The sequence below is a fragment of the Pimephales promelas genome, chromosome 12, assembly GCF_988280905.1.
Source record: "Pimephales promelas chromosome 12, fPimPro1.hap1.1, whole genome shotgun sequence".
Taxonomy (NCBI): Eukaryota; Metazoa; Chordata; class Actinopteri; order Cypriniformes; family Leuciscidae; genus Pimephales; species Pimephales promelas.
The window spans coordinates 17,631,952-17,646,352 of record NC_142780.1 but is presented as its reverse complement, the minus strand read 5'-3'; the positions used below and the strand labels follow the sequence as shown (position 1 = coordinate 17,646,352).

The window sequence follows — 14,401 nt, the reverse complement described above, 5'->3', positions numbered from 1 at the left end:
CGCCATCAAAACGGCATGGGAAAAACACCAGAACCAAACAACTTACAAAGTCTGTGTACGACTGACAGAAACAAGAGGAATCAGAAGCTAACTACAGTGTCACAGAGAGAAAGTAAACAGCATTGCTTAAAACACAACATATTTCCTTCTTTCTATGCCACGAACAGACACTAGTGCTTTCAAGCTTCAAAAAGGAAGCAAAAGCATCAAAAGTGGTTCATACGTCCATGTTCCAAGTCTTGCAGCCATACCATAGGTTTGTGTAATAAACAGAACGTTTTTCAAGTTGTTATCTAAAGCTGCAGTCCACAGTTTTTCCTCTTTGTCTCCATCTCTGTTCGAAATCTGCAATTGCAGCTATTCGCGGAATTATCAACTTTACGTGAGTTGTGCCTCGGCACGGGCACAGCGCGGATGAATCCAATGTTTTGAGGAGAATGTGCGGCTGTCAGTCACCACGCCGATGTGGATACTGTCATTCAGAATCACAGATTATTCTTTTGGGAAGTATGACCAAAATAATAATTTTCACTGGAAAATGTCATCTGAACTAGTAGAAACATCCACTTTTGTTCTTCAGACCAACTAAGGGAAAAAAGTATTGTAGCAAATCGCACTGATTAGATCTAATGATCCTTTATCATATCACGTCTTTATCATGCAAATTATACTTTGTTGTCAAATTGTTAATGTTAACAACATCAACATTGTGTGACTACATTTAATGCCCTTCCGATATTTGTCCTTGTTTTCGAATGGCCACGGTTGCAGTCTCTTTTTCCAATCTCAAAGTTTTTTACAGCGGGTGAATCTGTTGTCACTGGTGATTGTCGTTTGAACCTTTCTGGATCTGCCATCAAATTGCTAAGTTTAATTATATCAAGTGCTGTGAGAAAAGTCTAGAAATCTCCACCTCAAACATCCTCACATGCAATATAGCCTACTAGCCAAGACTGCTACAGATGTGACGTAATGACACGCTCGAATCTCCTGCGGAAATCCAGCAGTACCACTGGAATTAAAAACATTATTACAAGCTTACTGTTTTGAATCGAGCTAAGGCAAGCAGATAATTTTGAACACTGGCTGGTTATGGACTTTCTCAAATATTTATTTCGGATAACTTTTAACCCAAAAAAGTTACGGACTGCAGCTTTAAGAGATTCTTGGCATCTACACTTGTGGTCCAATGGCATGTTCTCTAATAGAAGTAGAGACTGAAACAAATCATTCTTCTTTCTTTTTAATTAATTTGTTAATTTGATTCACAAAACTAGTCTAAATCATTTGTTTATAAATCAGAAATCAGGCTCGCAACCAGTAACATGCGTTTGAAATAACGACTTCAATTTCTATCCGTTCCTCACACAAATCATGTGGCTTCAAAAGACTTGTGAATACAGTGCAAAAGTCATGCAACACTTTTATGGTGCTTTTTTTTCATCCTTTTTTGAAACTTTAAAGGGTTAGTTCACCTAAAAATGAAAATGTGGTCAACACCCTCATATTGTACCAAAACCTCAAGACCTTCGTTCATATTTGAAAACCACTTGATTCATATGGATTACTTTTGCAATACCTTTAAAAGCTTTTTGAAGCGCCAAAGTATTGATGGTATACATTAAAATGGTTTCAAAAATTAGGTTTCTATGGTTTCATTTAAAATATCTTTATTTGTGCTTTGAAGATGAACAAAAGTTGGGTTTGGAACCACGTGAGGGTGAGTAAATGATGACATCGTTTAAATTTGTAATAGGTTGTATTATCCTTTAAAAGCTCCTGTCCCCATTGACATTATATTTGCATATAAAAGAGCTACTAGTACATTCAAAATAAAATTTGTTATTCTGTGTTTCACAGAAGGTAAGTTATAAAGGTTTGAGGTTATTCATGAGGTTGAGTAAACAGGTTTTACTTTTTGGATTAACCATATTTTTAAACTATTCCAATGGAAGGATTTTTTTGCCCAACTATATAGCCAAGGCTAAAATGGCTTGTTGGAGCCTATAAAAAACTGAGTGTATGTTCAGAGGCTTGAGTTACAGAATGTATTAGTTATTATTTATGTGCCTTGGAGTTGGAGTTCAAGTACATTTCACTGTACATCTCTTTATTGTTAATCAGAATGCACCCTAATTGGCCTTAGATAAAAATCACAAAAATGTATATTGTCAGACATAAACACGCAGATTCCTTCACACACACAAAAAAACACATACATTCACAAATAAATGTATAAACACAATAGCATGAATGAAAATGAATACTCACAGTCAGACTGAACTCCCCTGAGTTTTGTCAAGAGTGGAGTTGAACAGAGATTAGAGTGGAGAGAGAGAGAGAGATTCTTGTGATTGGGGTGGAAAATGAGGGCAGAACTTGAGGCACGTTAAATCGAGGCAACGCTCAATGACAAGGTTGTTCCTTATCTTCTTTCGCGTCTGCTTGTTCATTCCCTTCCACAGGTGAATCTAGGGAGAAAAGCGCCCTGTGTTTCTTCCTATTTTCTTTCACGCAGAATTCACACAGCAGCACACCCCGTTCTCGCTCTCTCTCTACCCCCACTCGGAGGAGTTGAGCCAACTGTGTTGGGCTATCAAAAGAGCACCCTGACGTCCTGACACTGCCCCCACAGACCCCCCCTCCCCACACTTGCTGATAAATTCATTGTAGGTGACACACTAATGTGTGGGTAACTTGCGGTGTTCCCTATCTCCTCTTTCTCTGTCTGGGGTGACAAGGCCAGACCTTCCCCCACAGGTACCTAAAGGAGCTTGAAAAAGCTGGTGACTTCCAGCGGCACATAATAAGCTACAGACATATGATGCTGCATATGATCAATGCTTTCAATTTTTCATTTTTTATTTTAACTTTATTGGGAAGCTTGACTTTGTGAAGTATATTCCTATACATTCATGAAAAAAAATGTCAGTAATGCAGACATGAGGTCTTAAAGGGATAGCACACCCAAAATGGCAATTTTATCATTATTTACTCACTCTCATGTTGTTCCAAACCTGTATGATTTTCTGTCTTCTAATTTTTGGATAATATTTAGAAAAATGTCTATTCAGTCGTCAATGTGGTCCAATGTTGTTTGGACCCCAATGTTATTCAAACAACAACATCAGGGTGAGGAAATAATGACAGAATTAACATTTTTGAGTGAACTATCAAGTTTTAATACACTCTAAATGATGAATTTGCTCCATCAAAAGTTATGTACGTATAAATATAAAGATACTTAGAATGTAAAACATCACATTCGCCAAGAGGTTCAATTTTAATCCACAAACATGCAAATATGTTTGTCTATGAGTGAGAGACGGGGCCAGGGGAAGAGGAGGGGGTTGGGAAAGGGAGATCATTACTGCACCACCTGTTTGGTGACTTTGACGGACAGGTTGGTGTGTGCTGCTGTATCAGCAGGTCACAGACAGCCAGTGAGTGAGAGAAAGAGAGATACAAGAGCGAGGAAAAAAAAGGCAGAAAGTCCAAAACAAGAGTTACAAGTTGAGTGCACAACAATTTGTGTGAGACAGACAGAAGACAACCTGTTCATAACAGCATCGAGCAGCTGGTAAAGCCAATATTAGCCAATTTAATAAGAGACATTAGTGTCTCAACCTTGACACTGAATATAACCACACGAACCATTATGAGCATGAAGGTTGTGAATGATAGAATTGGAAAAAACTTGGCCGCTTTGTTGTGTGACGCACATGCAATTTATGCCGTGATGTACTATAGGGGGAAAAGTGATGTAATCACGCTTCCTTCCATCAACCCCCCGAGCCCCCCTTTCGGGAATCCCTCTGTGATTAGAACCTGTTACTGTCCATCTTTGTCTTTCTTTCATCCCTCTAGCTCACCTCAATTAGCTTGTTTCATATTGTGTCACAGGAGGAGCAGTTTAACTGAAACAACACATTCTATTCATACCATTGACAAAAATGACAAATACCTCTGCACACAAGGTGGCAACCTCTATTTCATCTCATGTCATTCTCCAGGCATCTTCTGCAATTCAGACCTGCAGAAAATAGGATAGGGTTGGAATTGCTAATCGTGTCAAAACAATTATCATTAAAGGAGTAGTTCACTTTAAAAAAAAACCTTTTGCTGATAATTTACTCACCCCATCCTCCAAGATATCCATGGCATTCTTTCTTCAGTCGAAAAGAAATTAAGGTTTTTGATTAAAACATTCCAGAATTTTTCTCCATATAATGGACTTCAATGGGAACCAAACGGTTTGAGGTCCTAAAGACAGTTCAGTGCAAACTGCAAACTGTTTAAAGGGCTGTAAACGATTCCAGATGATGAATAAGGGTCTTATCAAGTGAAACGATCACTCATTTTAAAAAAATAAAACAAACAAAGTTTAAGTTTTATAAGCTCAAATGGTCGCCTTGCTCTGTTCTGTGATGCGCGTTCGTGACTCTCCTGTTCGAACTCATTCATCAACAAGAACAAATCTTTTCCCAAGTCAACTCGTTCATTTTGTTCATTGAATGAACCAAATGACATGAAAAAAAGATTCGTTCATTTTGATAAACGAGTTCGAACAGGAAAGTCACACAGAACAGAGCAAGACGACCATTTATAAAACTTTTTTTTTTTAAATAAGCGTTTCGCTTGATAAGACCCTTATTCATTGTCTGTAATCGTTTAAAGCGCTTTGAACAGTTTGCACAGAAACTGTATTTTGGACCTTGAACCGTTTGGTTCCCATTGAAGTCCATTATATGGAGAATAATCCTGGAAAGTTTTCATCAAAAACCTTAATTTCTTTTCGACTGAAGAAAGAATGACATGGACATCTTGGATGACATGGGGGTGAGTAAATTATCAGCAGAATTTTTTTTTAAAGTGAACAACTCCTTTAAATAACTAATATCTGCAAAGAAATATTACATGTAACACAGCAACAAAAATTGTCTGCTTTTTTAGTAATTGATCAAAAGCAGTGTAAATCGGCCAGTGGTTTTCAGTTGCGTCACTTTAGGAACCAGTTTTTACACTTGCACGGTACCAGAATTGTGTATCGTTCAAATGTAAGCAGGAATGACATAAGATGAATAGGGTTTAAACGTTGGTCAAATATTGTATTCACATTAGCCTTTAAAAAGGTAACATGTTCTAGATGATATAGTTATTGCTTTAAATAATTTGCATAAACCCTTTATGAGTCACGACTCAGCTATTGAGAACCACTGAAAGAAGACTGATAACTTCAAATGTTGCCAGGCTAGTCACATGGCTTCAGGTTGATGTGGCCATGCATAACTTGGAGTGAGTTTGACCTCTGGTGGCATAAATATGCAACAGCATCCTTGATCTAGAATATGTTCTGTACATTATTACGCTTTCCGATCCCCAAAAAAATACTTGCACTCCTCATCCAGCTTCCTCAATAACAAGTTCCATAAGACTTTGTGCTTGAACCTCGAATCATCTCCATCTCCACCATGTCATTCACACCGCTCATCCAATCTTCTTCACCACTGCTATGCTAGCATTTCCATTGCAGATCTCCCTTGTGCCTCAACATCTACATCTCAGAAAACATCAATGCCCAGCATATTTAAAATAACACTCTTCCCTAAGCATTTCATAGTAACAAGCCTCTCCTTGCCACAAAAACATGTGCCATTTTGTCTAAAATCCTGTCGCTTCACTATTATCTGGAAATTATTTATACTGCCTGATAATTCAAGGTAGCTAACAACCATCAATGTAACAAGCACAGTCTTGCTGAAAAAGTCAACAACATTTTTTACGGTTTCTCTCTTTCTTGCTCTTACACACAAACGCACGCATTCATACTCGACACTCATAGACGCCTGCTGTCAGCTTGATTGTGGGAGCGTCTCTCCTTGATGCTGCCAAATTGAACACAGGCCCTCTGAGAACATCTAAGCTGTCACTCACACGCACACAGACACTCCAGTCTAGCACAGCTTGTAAGGTTAAAGGAGGTGAAGTACATTCATAAACACTTTAAACCTGAGTTATATGAACCAGTACTATGCATTTCATCCATTCACTGAATGAATAAATTACAAAGTCTATGTATCATATAGTCTATAACACACAATGGAATGGCACTTTTCATTTTAAAGGAGTAGTTCACTTTAAAAAAAAAAAAACTTTTGCTGATAATTTACTCACCCCGATGTCATCCAAGATGTCCATGTGTTTATTTCTTCAGTCGAAAAGAAATTAAGGTTTTTGATGAAAACATTCAGGGATTTTCTCCATATAATGGACTTCAATGGGAACCAAACGATTCAAGGTCCAAAAGACAGATTCAGTGCAAACTGCAAACTGTTCAAAGGGCTTTAAATGATTCCAGACGATGAATAAGGGTCTTATCAAGCGAAACAATCGCTCATTTTAAAAAAAAGTTTAAGTTTTATAAGCTCAAATGGTCGCCTTACTCTGTTCTGCGATGCACATTCGTGACTCGCCTGTTCCAACTCGTTCATCACAATGAACGAATCTTTTCCAGAGTCAACTCGTTCATTTGCATTCGTTGAATGAACTTAATGACACGGAAAAAGATTCATTCATTTTGATAAACGAGTTTGAACAGGAGAGTCAAGAACATGCATCGCAGAACAGAGCAAGGCGCCCATTTGAGCTTATAAAACTTAAACTTTGTTGCTGTTTTTTTTCAATCGTTTCGCTTGATAAGACCCTTATTCATCATCTGGAATCGTTTAAAGCCCTTTTAACAGTTTGCACTGAAACGGTCTTTTGGACCTTGAACCGTTTGGTTCCCATTGAAGTCCATTATATGGAAAAAAATCCTGGAATGTTTTCATCAAAAACCTTAATTTCTTTTCGACTGAAGAAAGATTGGCATGGAAATCTTGGTTGACATGGGGGGCGAGTAAATTATCAGCAAATGTTTTTTTAAAAGTGAACTACTCCTTTAATGCAAAATGAAATAATAATAATAATTTTGTCTGAAAAAGATGGATAACTTCTCATTGGCATTTCAATTTGATTCATTTTATTCAAAATCCTGACACAGGTTACAGAAATTAGGCTGTTTAAATATCTGCAGTCTTATTTTTAAATTGTGTATTAAATATATAAGTGTTCTGTGACATAACACACCATTTTAAATACATTTTCACCATAAATAAATAGTTCTCATTGGTGCATGATTGTTCTTCGTTAAGCACACTCTGAGCATTCATCTTAGCATTGCAAAAAGGAACCAAGCATTTTTTAAATGCATATTGTGAAATGTGCTCAATAAAAACTAAATCAATCTGAATATATATGAATGAAGTAATATGTAAACAACTGTGCAAAGCAAATTTAGTGATATTGTTCAGCAGCTGCTTCCACAGCATGCAGAATATGTCTAAAGCATAACATGTCAAACGTGCCTAGAGCAAAGTTAATTAAGCATGGGAACCACTGCAAAAGAAAAGGGCTTGACGAGCTATAATTAGCGTGCACAAATATTCCGATTCTTAATCAAATATGAGATTTAAGCAACAGAATTTTAGATTAGCCCAAGGTCTGCAGTCCATGCATGATGTTTGGTTATTTACACGTCGAATTACATAAACATAAATTAATCGGCAGGGGTTAAACCTTTTTTTTTTTTCAACTTATCAAACAGAGAACTTAATTTAAAAAAAAAAAACTAATAAGTTAGACATTCAGCTAATCAAAGTTTAAAGTTTAAAACTGCAACTCAAAGTTGAAATCTTGTCTCAAATAAATTAAATTACATATCAAAAAGAACATGTGCAGATGAACTTCAAATTAAAACTTTCTCCAACAATTTGTAACAAATGTCTGACAACCTATTATGAGAAGTAAAACCTTCTTTGTCCAGATGAAAAATATATATATATTTCACGCTAATAAAATGAAACAGCCTGTTTCCCTGAAGAGGAAAAAGAGTTTATAAACCAAAAAGTTGATGTTCAATATTAAAAATGAACAATGCAGATCATTCAAAAGAAAAATACTAAGGTGACCAAAAATTCTCTGTTCTGGAAAAAAAAAAGCAAAAGGGAGAAACCGAAATGAACAGAGAGCAAAATGTTTCATAATGCATAATATCTGAAAATTAAAAATGGGGGGGGGGGGGGGTCTGTAGAAATATACAGAATAAAATTGATTTTAAAGAAAGCATGATAGAATGTTTTAAAGGAGTACTAAACTCTGTAACCAGGTGCATGCTTTACTTTTCCATAGTCAATTATATATATATAAAAAAATAAAAAAATAAAAAAATACACCCTCTCCCAATTGACTGCAGTCATTAGTCTTCTTGGTAGCAACTCTCATAGTTGGGCTGTTAATTTAAGTCAAAGAAGATGACAGAAAATTCCAATAAAAATTGCCAACAATAAACAAAATGCCAACAAAAGATGCCAACCAACAAAAGACAAATGTGTAAGTGACAACAGTGCCAGGTCAGAAGATCCCCGCATTTGTAAATCTCAAGTTTGAAAGAGTATAAAGAAAACACAACACCATACTGTCCCCTGCAGGTCAGGTGGAGAATCACAAAGCAGCCACAATGCACTTGCATTGAACAAGTTTGAAAGACAAGAAAACCAAAGCATAGTTTGCAGTAGCTAAAAGCAGGAAAAGCATGATCAAATTAGCCATAAGTGAACGTGAAAGGAGTGGAAGATGATGAGAACTTTGAGAATGATGTATGGTCCAATTCTGTGGATATCTGCAGAGTTTTGTGGACACAACATGATTTAGAGATGTGCTGATCTAGGCAATTTCTTGTCTCTGTGTCATTATTTCAATATATCATAATATAAAATTATAAATATTGAAACTAAGTACCGTAGTCTTTTACAATAACTACATCATTGCCTTGAAAGCTGTACATGAACTGAAAAAACTGAAATGAGAACAATAAGTATCAAATAATGGTGATTCAAAATTATTCGAGATGAATAATTGAAACAATTTTTTTTTATCAAGTGGTCAATCTCAATAACTAAAGCTTATTAGAATGAATCTGAAGTGAATATTGCAGGATTCAGTCATCACCAGTAAAGGTCTCAAGAGTTAATGGAATGAACTATAGACAATTATATTAGTCTTGTGAGAAGTAAAGAATTGTTATATCAATAAACGTTTTTACAACTATGCTTGTCTTGAAATTTTGTGAGAAAAAAAAAAAGAAAATCAGTTTTTTCATGCCCTCATGTAGTTCAATCTCCCCCGGTGTCACTGTCAGACTCCATTTCAGGAACTGTTGAACTGTACCACTCAGCATTCTCTTCTGACTCTCCTTGTACACCAGTGAGGGAAATTTCTCCACTTTCTGGCTTCACCTTCATGCCCATCGCCTCCAGATGCTGGCCTTGGTGCTTGCGCTTTGTGTGACGTCGCAGTGTGTTGCGCTCTGCAAAACGCATGTGGCATATCAAGCACTGAAAAGGTTTCTCACCGGTGTGTACTCTCTGGTGTCTCATTAGCTCCCCTGATTCACGAAAACGCCTCGGGCAAAGCTGGCACACAAAGTTTCTCTGACCTGTATGGATGTGTTTATGTCGCTCAAGATGGCTTGATCTTTTGAACGCCTTGCCACAAAGATGACACACGTGGGGTTTGCTTTGGGAGTGTGTGATGGAATGGCGTTCAAGGTCTGAAAGATAGTAGAAGACCCGCGGACAGTACTGACAGTAAAGAATGCGACGTGGGCCTAATGCTTGTGGGTCTTGGTCCTTTGAGTGATTGGTGGGATTTACGGGTGATATGGGAGGAAGGGGTGATGTGGAAGAGATGGTATCTAATGCGTCTGCTTGGTCTACTGAGGTAGACTCAGTGTCACCATCACAGTTTATCTCCGTCTCGTGGCTTTTACTCCCATGTACTGTGGAAGAGGAATCCGACTTGGTTGCTTCGGAACATAGGGATGGAATAGTGACCGAATGAACCTCAGGCTTGTTTTCTTGTTTCTTCTCCACTGACACAGCCAATCTGAGAAGAGCCTCCCGAAAGGAAGTGGGCACTGGTGTGTCGGAGTAGGCATCGGAGCTGAACTGCTTGGTTGGACTTGTAGAGGTCACTGTGGAAGTGCTAGAGGAAGCAGTTGATGAGGTAGGGCTAGCAGGAACATTAGAGGGGTTATTCAATCCTGAGATGTCTGTAGCTGTGGCAGATGAAACCGTGCCGAGGCTAAGAAGTGATGGACATGAACTTAATGTAGATCCCAAATCAAGTGGACAAGTAGCTGAGGAAACAGTGGAAGAGGGGGAAATCTGAGATAACTGACCAGGAGAGGATGAACTAGGAGTAGAGGACACCGGAGGTGACAAAACTAGGAACATGGGGGAGGACTGAGTGTTCTGACTATGAGGAATCGGTAAGGAAAGGGTAATTAGCCCTGGGCTAGCCTTAGAGGCTGATGAGGAAAGCGACTGAAGCTGAGATGGAGGAAGAAGAAGAATGGGAGTGTTTGACCCTGTAGTATTAGCCAAAATCTGAATTGGAACTGATGCCAAGTCAGACACAGCAGGTATGATGGAGGGTTTATCAAGAGCTACTGAAGATATTGGCTTAAGGTTTGGGGCAACTTGTGAGGCTTTCACTGAGACATGACCAAGAGACATATTTGGACACAGTGAATTGGGTTGTGTCTGCAGTGTTGAGTCTGCAATATCCTCTACATCAGCAAAGGAAGAGGGCTTGTCTTCAGCTTGCCTTGGGTTTAGAGCTGTTTGTTCAGCGTCTTGTATATTATCAATTTGTGGGACTTTCTGTCCATCTGGGGTGAGTGTGTAAGGAATCCCCTGGTCATCTATAAGTAGTGTATCCATTGGATCTGGGGTTATGACGGTGAGGTACGATGGATTTGGCATGTGTTCAAGCGCAGGGGAGGACAAATGTCCATCCCAATCCTGTGGGAGATATGCATGAGCGTTACTTACTAATGGAATCCAGCACATGTCATTACTGTCCTCCTGCTCCACTTCTATATGTTGAGGCTCATCCTCAATTTCATCAACTTCCATATGTAGTGAACCTTCATATTCAGGGTCTGCAACCCATTCGCTCTGCCTCTCATTATTTCGGTCTTTCTTTTTTGGGAGGCTTAAATCTAATACCTCATCCTCTTCATTTTGTCCCAAAGAATCTCCTGGACTTGTCATTGCAGTATTCCTTCCAAAATCAAATCTCTCCTCTCTCACATTACATTGAATTTGTGGTTTATAATCTTCAATGTGGCCTTTACAATATTCTAATCTTTCATTTGGATTTATGTCCATCCCAAGTTTACTCTCTCTTGCATGTGCCACATCAACCACATGTGTTTTATTATTAGTGCACAACTCATTGCTTGTGTGGTTGGCTACAGAAGGTGATGCTAGTTTATCATTGTGGAAACTTTTATTTAAAATAGCTTGTTGTTGAACTTTAATCTCTAGTAAAGCACTGGTTGAGATCTTAGTAATGTTTGTAGCTTTGGTTGTGACTTCACAAACTTCGGTCCTAGCATTAACAGACTCCATCTTGGGTATCAGCTGCATGTTTGTTGGTAGACTCCTTGTATTCTCATCAAAAGTAAGACATTTATTTTTAACAGTCTGGTTTTCAAGACGAATCGTCTGGTTTGAATCGGATTCATATTTTGGTGAGTTCTGCTCACTGCTCACAGAGTTCAGCTTGCTGTAATCCTTTACAACTTCCGTCTGCTCTTGTGCCGAAACAAGAAACACATCTTTGTTCTTAGATTCAGTCCTCAATGAGAGCCTCTCCTCTGATAATTCGGCCTTTTGACCCACAGACATTTGGCAATCTTTGGTTGCAGAAAGGTCAGTCCACTTAATATGTGGAACGGTCTCACCTATCCCGTCCAATGCGTGTTGTTTGCGCATAGCAACCTCTGTACATTCAGCAGTAGAGAAGAAATCATATTATTCAGTACTTGTGGAGTAAGTCAGTTCATTATAACCTGAGAGAACATTGAATATGTGTCTGGCAGGGCCACAAAATCTTGCATAATCCAAGTAATGGCACCATATCCATTTCATTGTCCATCTGACGTAACTGCTGATTTTCACCCATGTCTCTGGCACTCCCATCAGTCAGGACCTTCTACTCATCCAAGGCATCAGCCTGAAAAAAAAAGACAAAATAAGATTCTGAATTCTATAACAGAAATTGCAAAACTTAAAATACAAAGACAGATCGCAAATGTTAAGGTAACAATTCTTCAGAAAACATTAGTGCTGGCAAAATGTATAAATTAACTGTAGCTTTTAGCCCACTAATAATCACTTTTTAGTTATAGACACTTTACACATTCATATATAATACATTAAAACATAATTTATTTAATATTGTGTATCTAAGATTAAATATAAAAAGACAGCATCATACAGTGCATAAAAATGGATTCTAAGTATTGATGTGGCCAAGAAAAAAATATATAATCATTTGTTTATTTTCTGACCTATAAGGGGTTTTGAAAGCACTTCAAAAGCATAAAATAACAGAATCATAACATTAAATTAAAAACAACAGACAGCTGCAGTTGCAATTAAGAAGAGTAAACAGGGGAGGCGGTATAGGGCGACTTGATAAGAATCTGTAATTATATTTCATCTAGGGATCAGTGCTAATAACGTAATAGTAATATAAAAATAATAAACAAATTTCCATCATTGTTAACAACAACATGATTACATTTCAAGTTATTTTCAATTAATACTGATGCCTATGAAGACATACATTCAACAATAGGATCAGATGTTGACGACATCCCTGAGCAACTCGCATAGAAAAAAACAACAAGAACACAAACAGGTTCTTGACAGGTTATTTTAAAAGCTGTCAGAATTTAACAATCACTTACTAATTGGTGTACTTACTTGGGTGTATCCTGAACCCTCCTAAACTATTATCAACTTTCTCAATAAGTGTCGTCACGTCAACAAATCTAATATTAATATATTTCGAAAGCTTAAATCACATTTCAGAGGACAAGGTTGGTGGATCATATTTTAGCAGTTGTTTACATTAGTATCCACCTCTAATATGTCAATAATACAAAACTAAAAGCATTTATTATAACACTTCTGACAGTAAATTAAAACAATAAACCACTTTATGTTATTTAGAAACAGCATTTCATTTTATTATGGCATACTAATTAATACACAATCGCCTGTAATTAGCCTAGGCTGGTTTTAGGGCTAAACCAAGAAATCTACCAGTAATTTATTTTTAATCTGAATGACACAATGATTGCAATTTAAAGGTTTTAGATTGTGTTAAACACACATTTATGAAGTTCTCACATTTAACACTATTACAAACACTAAACGCGGACAGATTCTTAGGAAATTAAAAGCTTGAGGACGTCAACACTAGTTAGCCAAGCTAAGAAACGGTTCTTACCTATAATAGAACATTCAATATCTAATATTTGGAAAAAAGTGCCCACATGCATGCCATCATGCAGTTTTAAAAAACGCAACGCAATGAGCTTGAACGTCGCCCTGCATGGTAGCAGGTTCACTCCTCCTCCCCGTGGTTTTCATCACAAATTAAGTACGTTCATCTGTCAGCGCGCATGGCTCAGGGTTTGACACCAACGCCTTTGTCCGTACAGTCAGCCATGCAGCACTGTGGGAGAGTTAGAGATCAACACGGGGATATTCGACGCCATTAAGCGTCGGGGGGTCGTTTAAAGAAGAGAAATATAAAACCAAACACTGCGTTTGATGTCTTCGGGGTCCAGACCGCGAGTCGAACCCGTGTCATTATATGACCAAAAGTATCTGTCCGAGGGACATATCCTTCCAAATCGTGGGTATGTCAGATACACTTGAATTATTCCCATATTTTGGTCAAAACACTGACTGCGCTCGAACCTGCGACCAGCCATTTTATGCGTACCGAGGGTTCGAGCCAGTGACAGCGCTCACGCACTGCTGCTTTGGAAACCCTATTTCAAACTTTCCAAGACAACAAACGCTCTTTGTCTGCTACTCACAAGAACATGCATTTCTTCCCAAAAGCTTACAGCCATACGCACGCATTGCTTCTTTATAACTGAAATATTGAATATGAAACTGTTCTCACCCCACGAGTCAGCTCGCGCAGGCACTGACTGGCCCGACCCTGAGATACTTCCGGAAGACCAAATATGAATGAATGACTGGGCGGAGAGGTTGAGCGCGAGAGAGCGGGGAGGGGGGGATGTCGTGGTGTTGCAGTTTTTTACGTCCGGCCTGGACTCGTGTAAGACTGAAAATTTTGAACATAACTTTAGTTGTGTATTTGACAGTATGTTTATGAGATTTTGTTTATGAATAAAACAAAACATAATCCTAAGAGGGAATCTTCTTTAACTGTCTCAGGTAAAAGTTCACCCTAAAATTAAAAGGTA

At 38.0% G+C, this 14,401-nt stretch overlaps 1 protein-coding gene across 1 annotated transcript; it reads right to left on the bottom strand.

Annotated features, from left to right (window-relative positions):
• Window positions 1-6,998: 6,998 nt before the first annotated feature.
• LOC120484608 (uncharacterized) lies at window positions 6,999-14,168 on the bottom strand. Its single transcript, XM_089117593.1, has 2 exons — window positions 14,095-14,168; window positions 6,999-12,123 (listed from the first exon to the last, which is right to left on the bottom strand). Exon 2 carries the CDS (start codon window positions 11,880-11,882, stop codon window positions 9,213-9,215), a length of 2,670 nt encoding a protein of 889 aa, XP_088973719.1. The 5' UTR covers window positions 11,883-12,123; window positions 14,095-14,168; the 3' UTR covers window positions 6,999-9,212.
• Window positions 14,169-14,401: the final 233 nt, after the last annotated feature.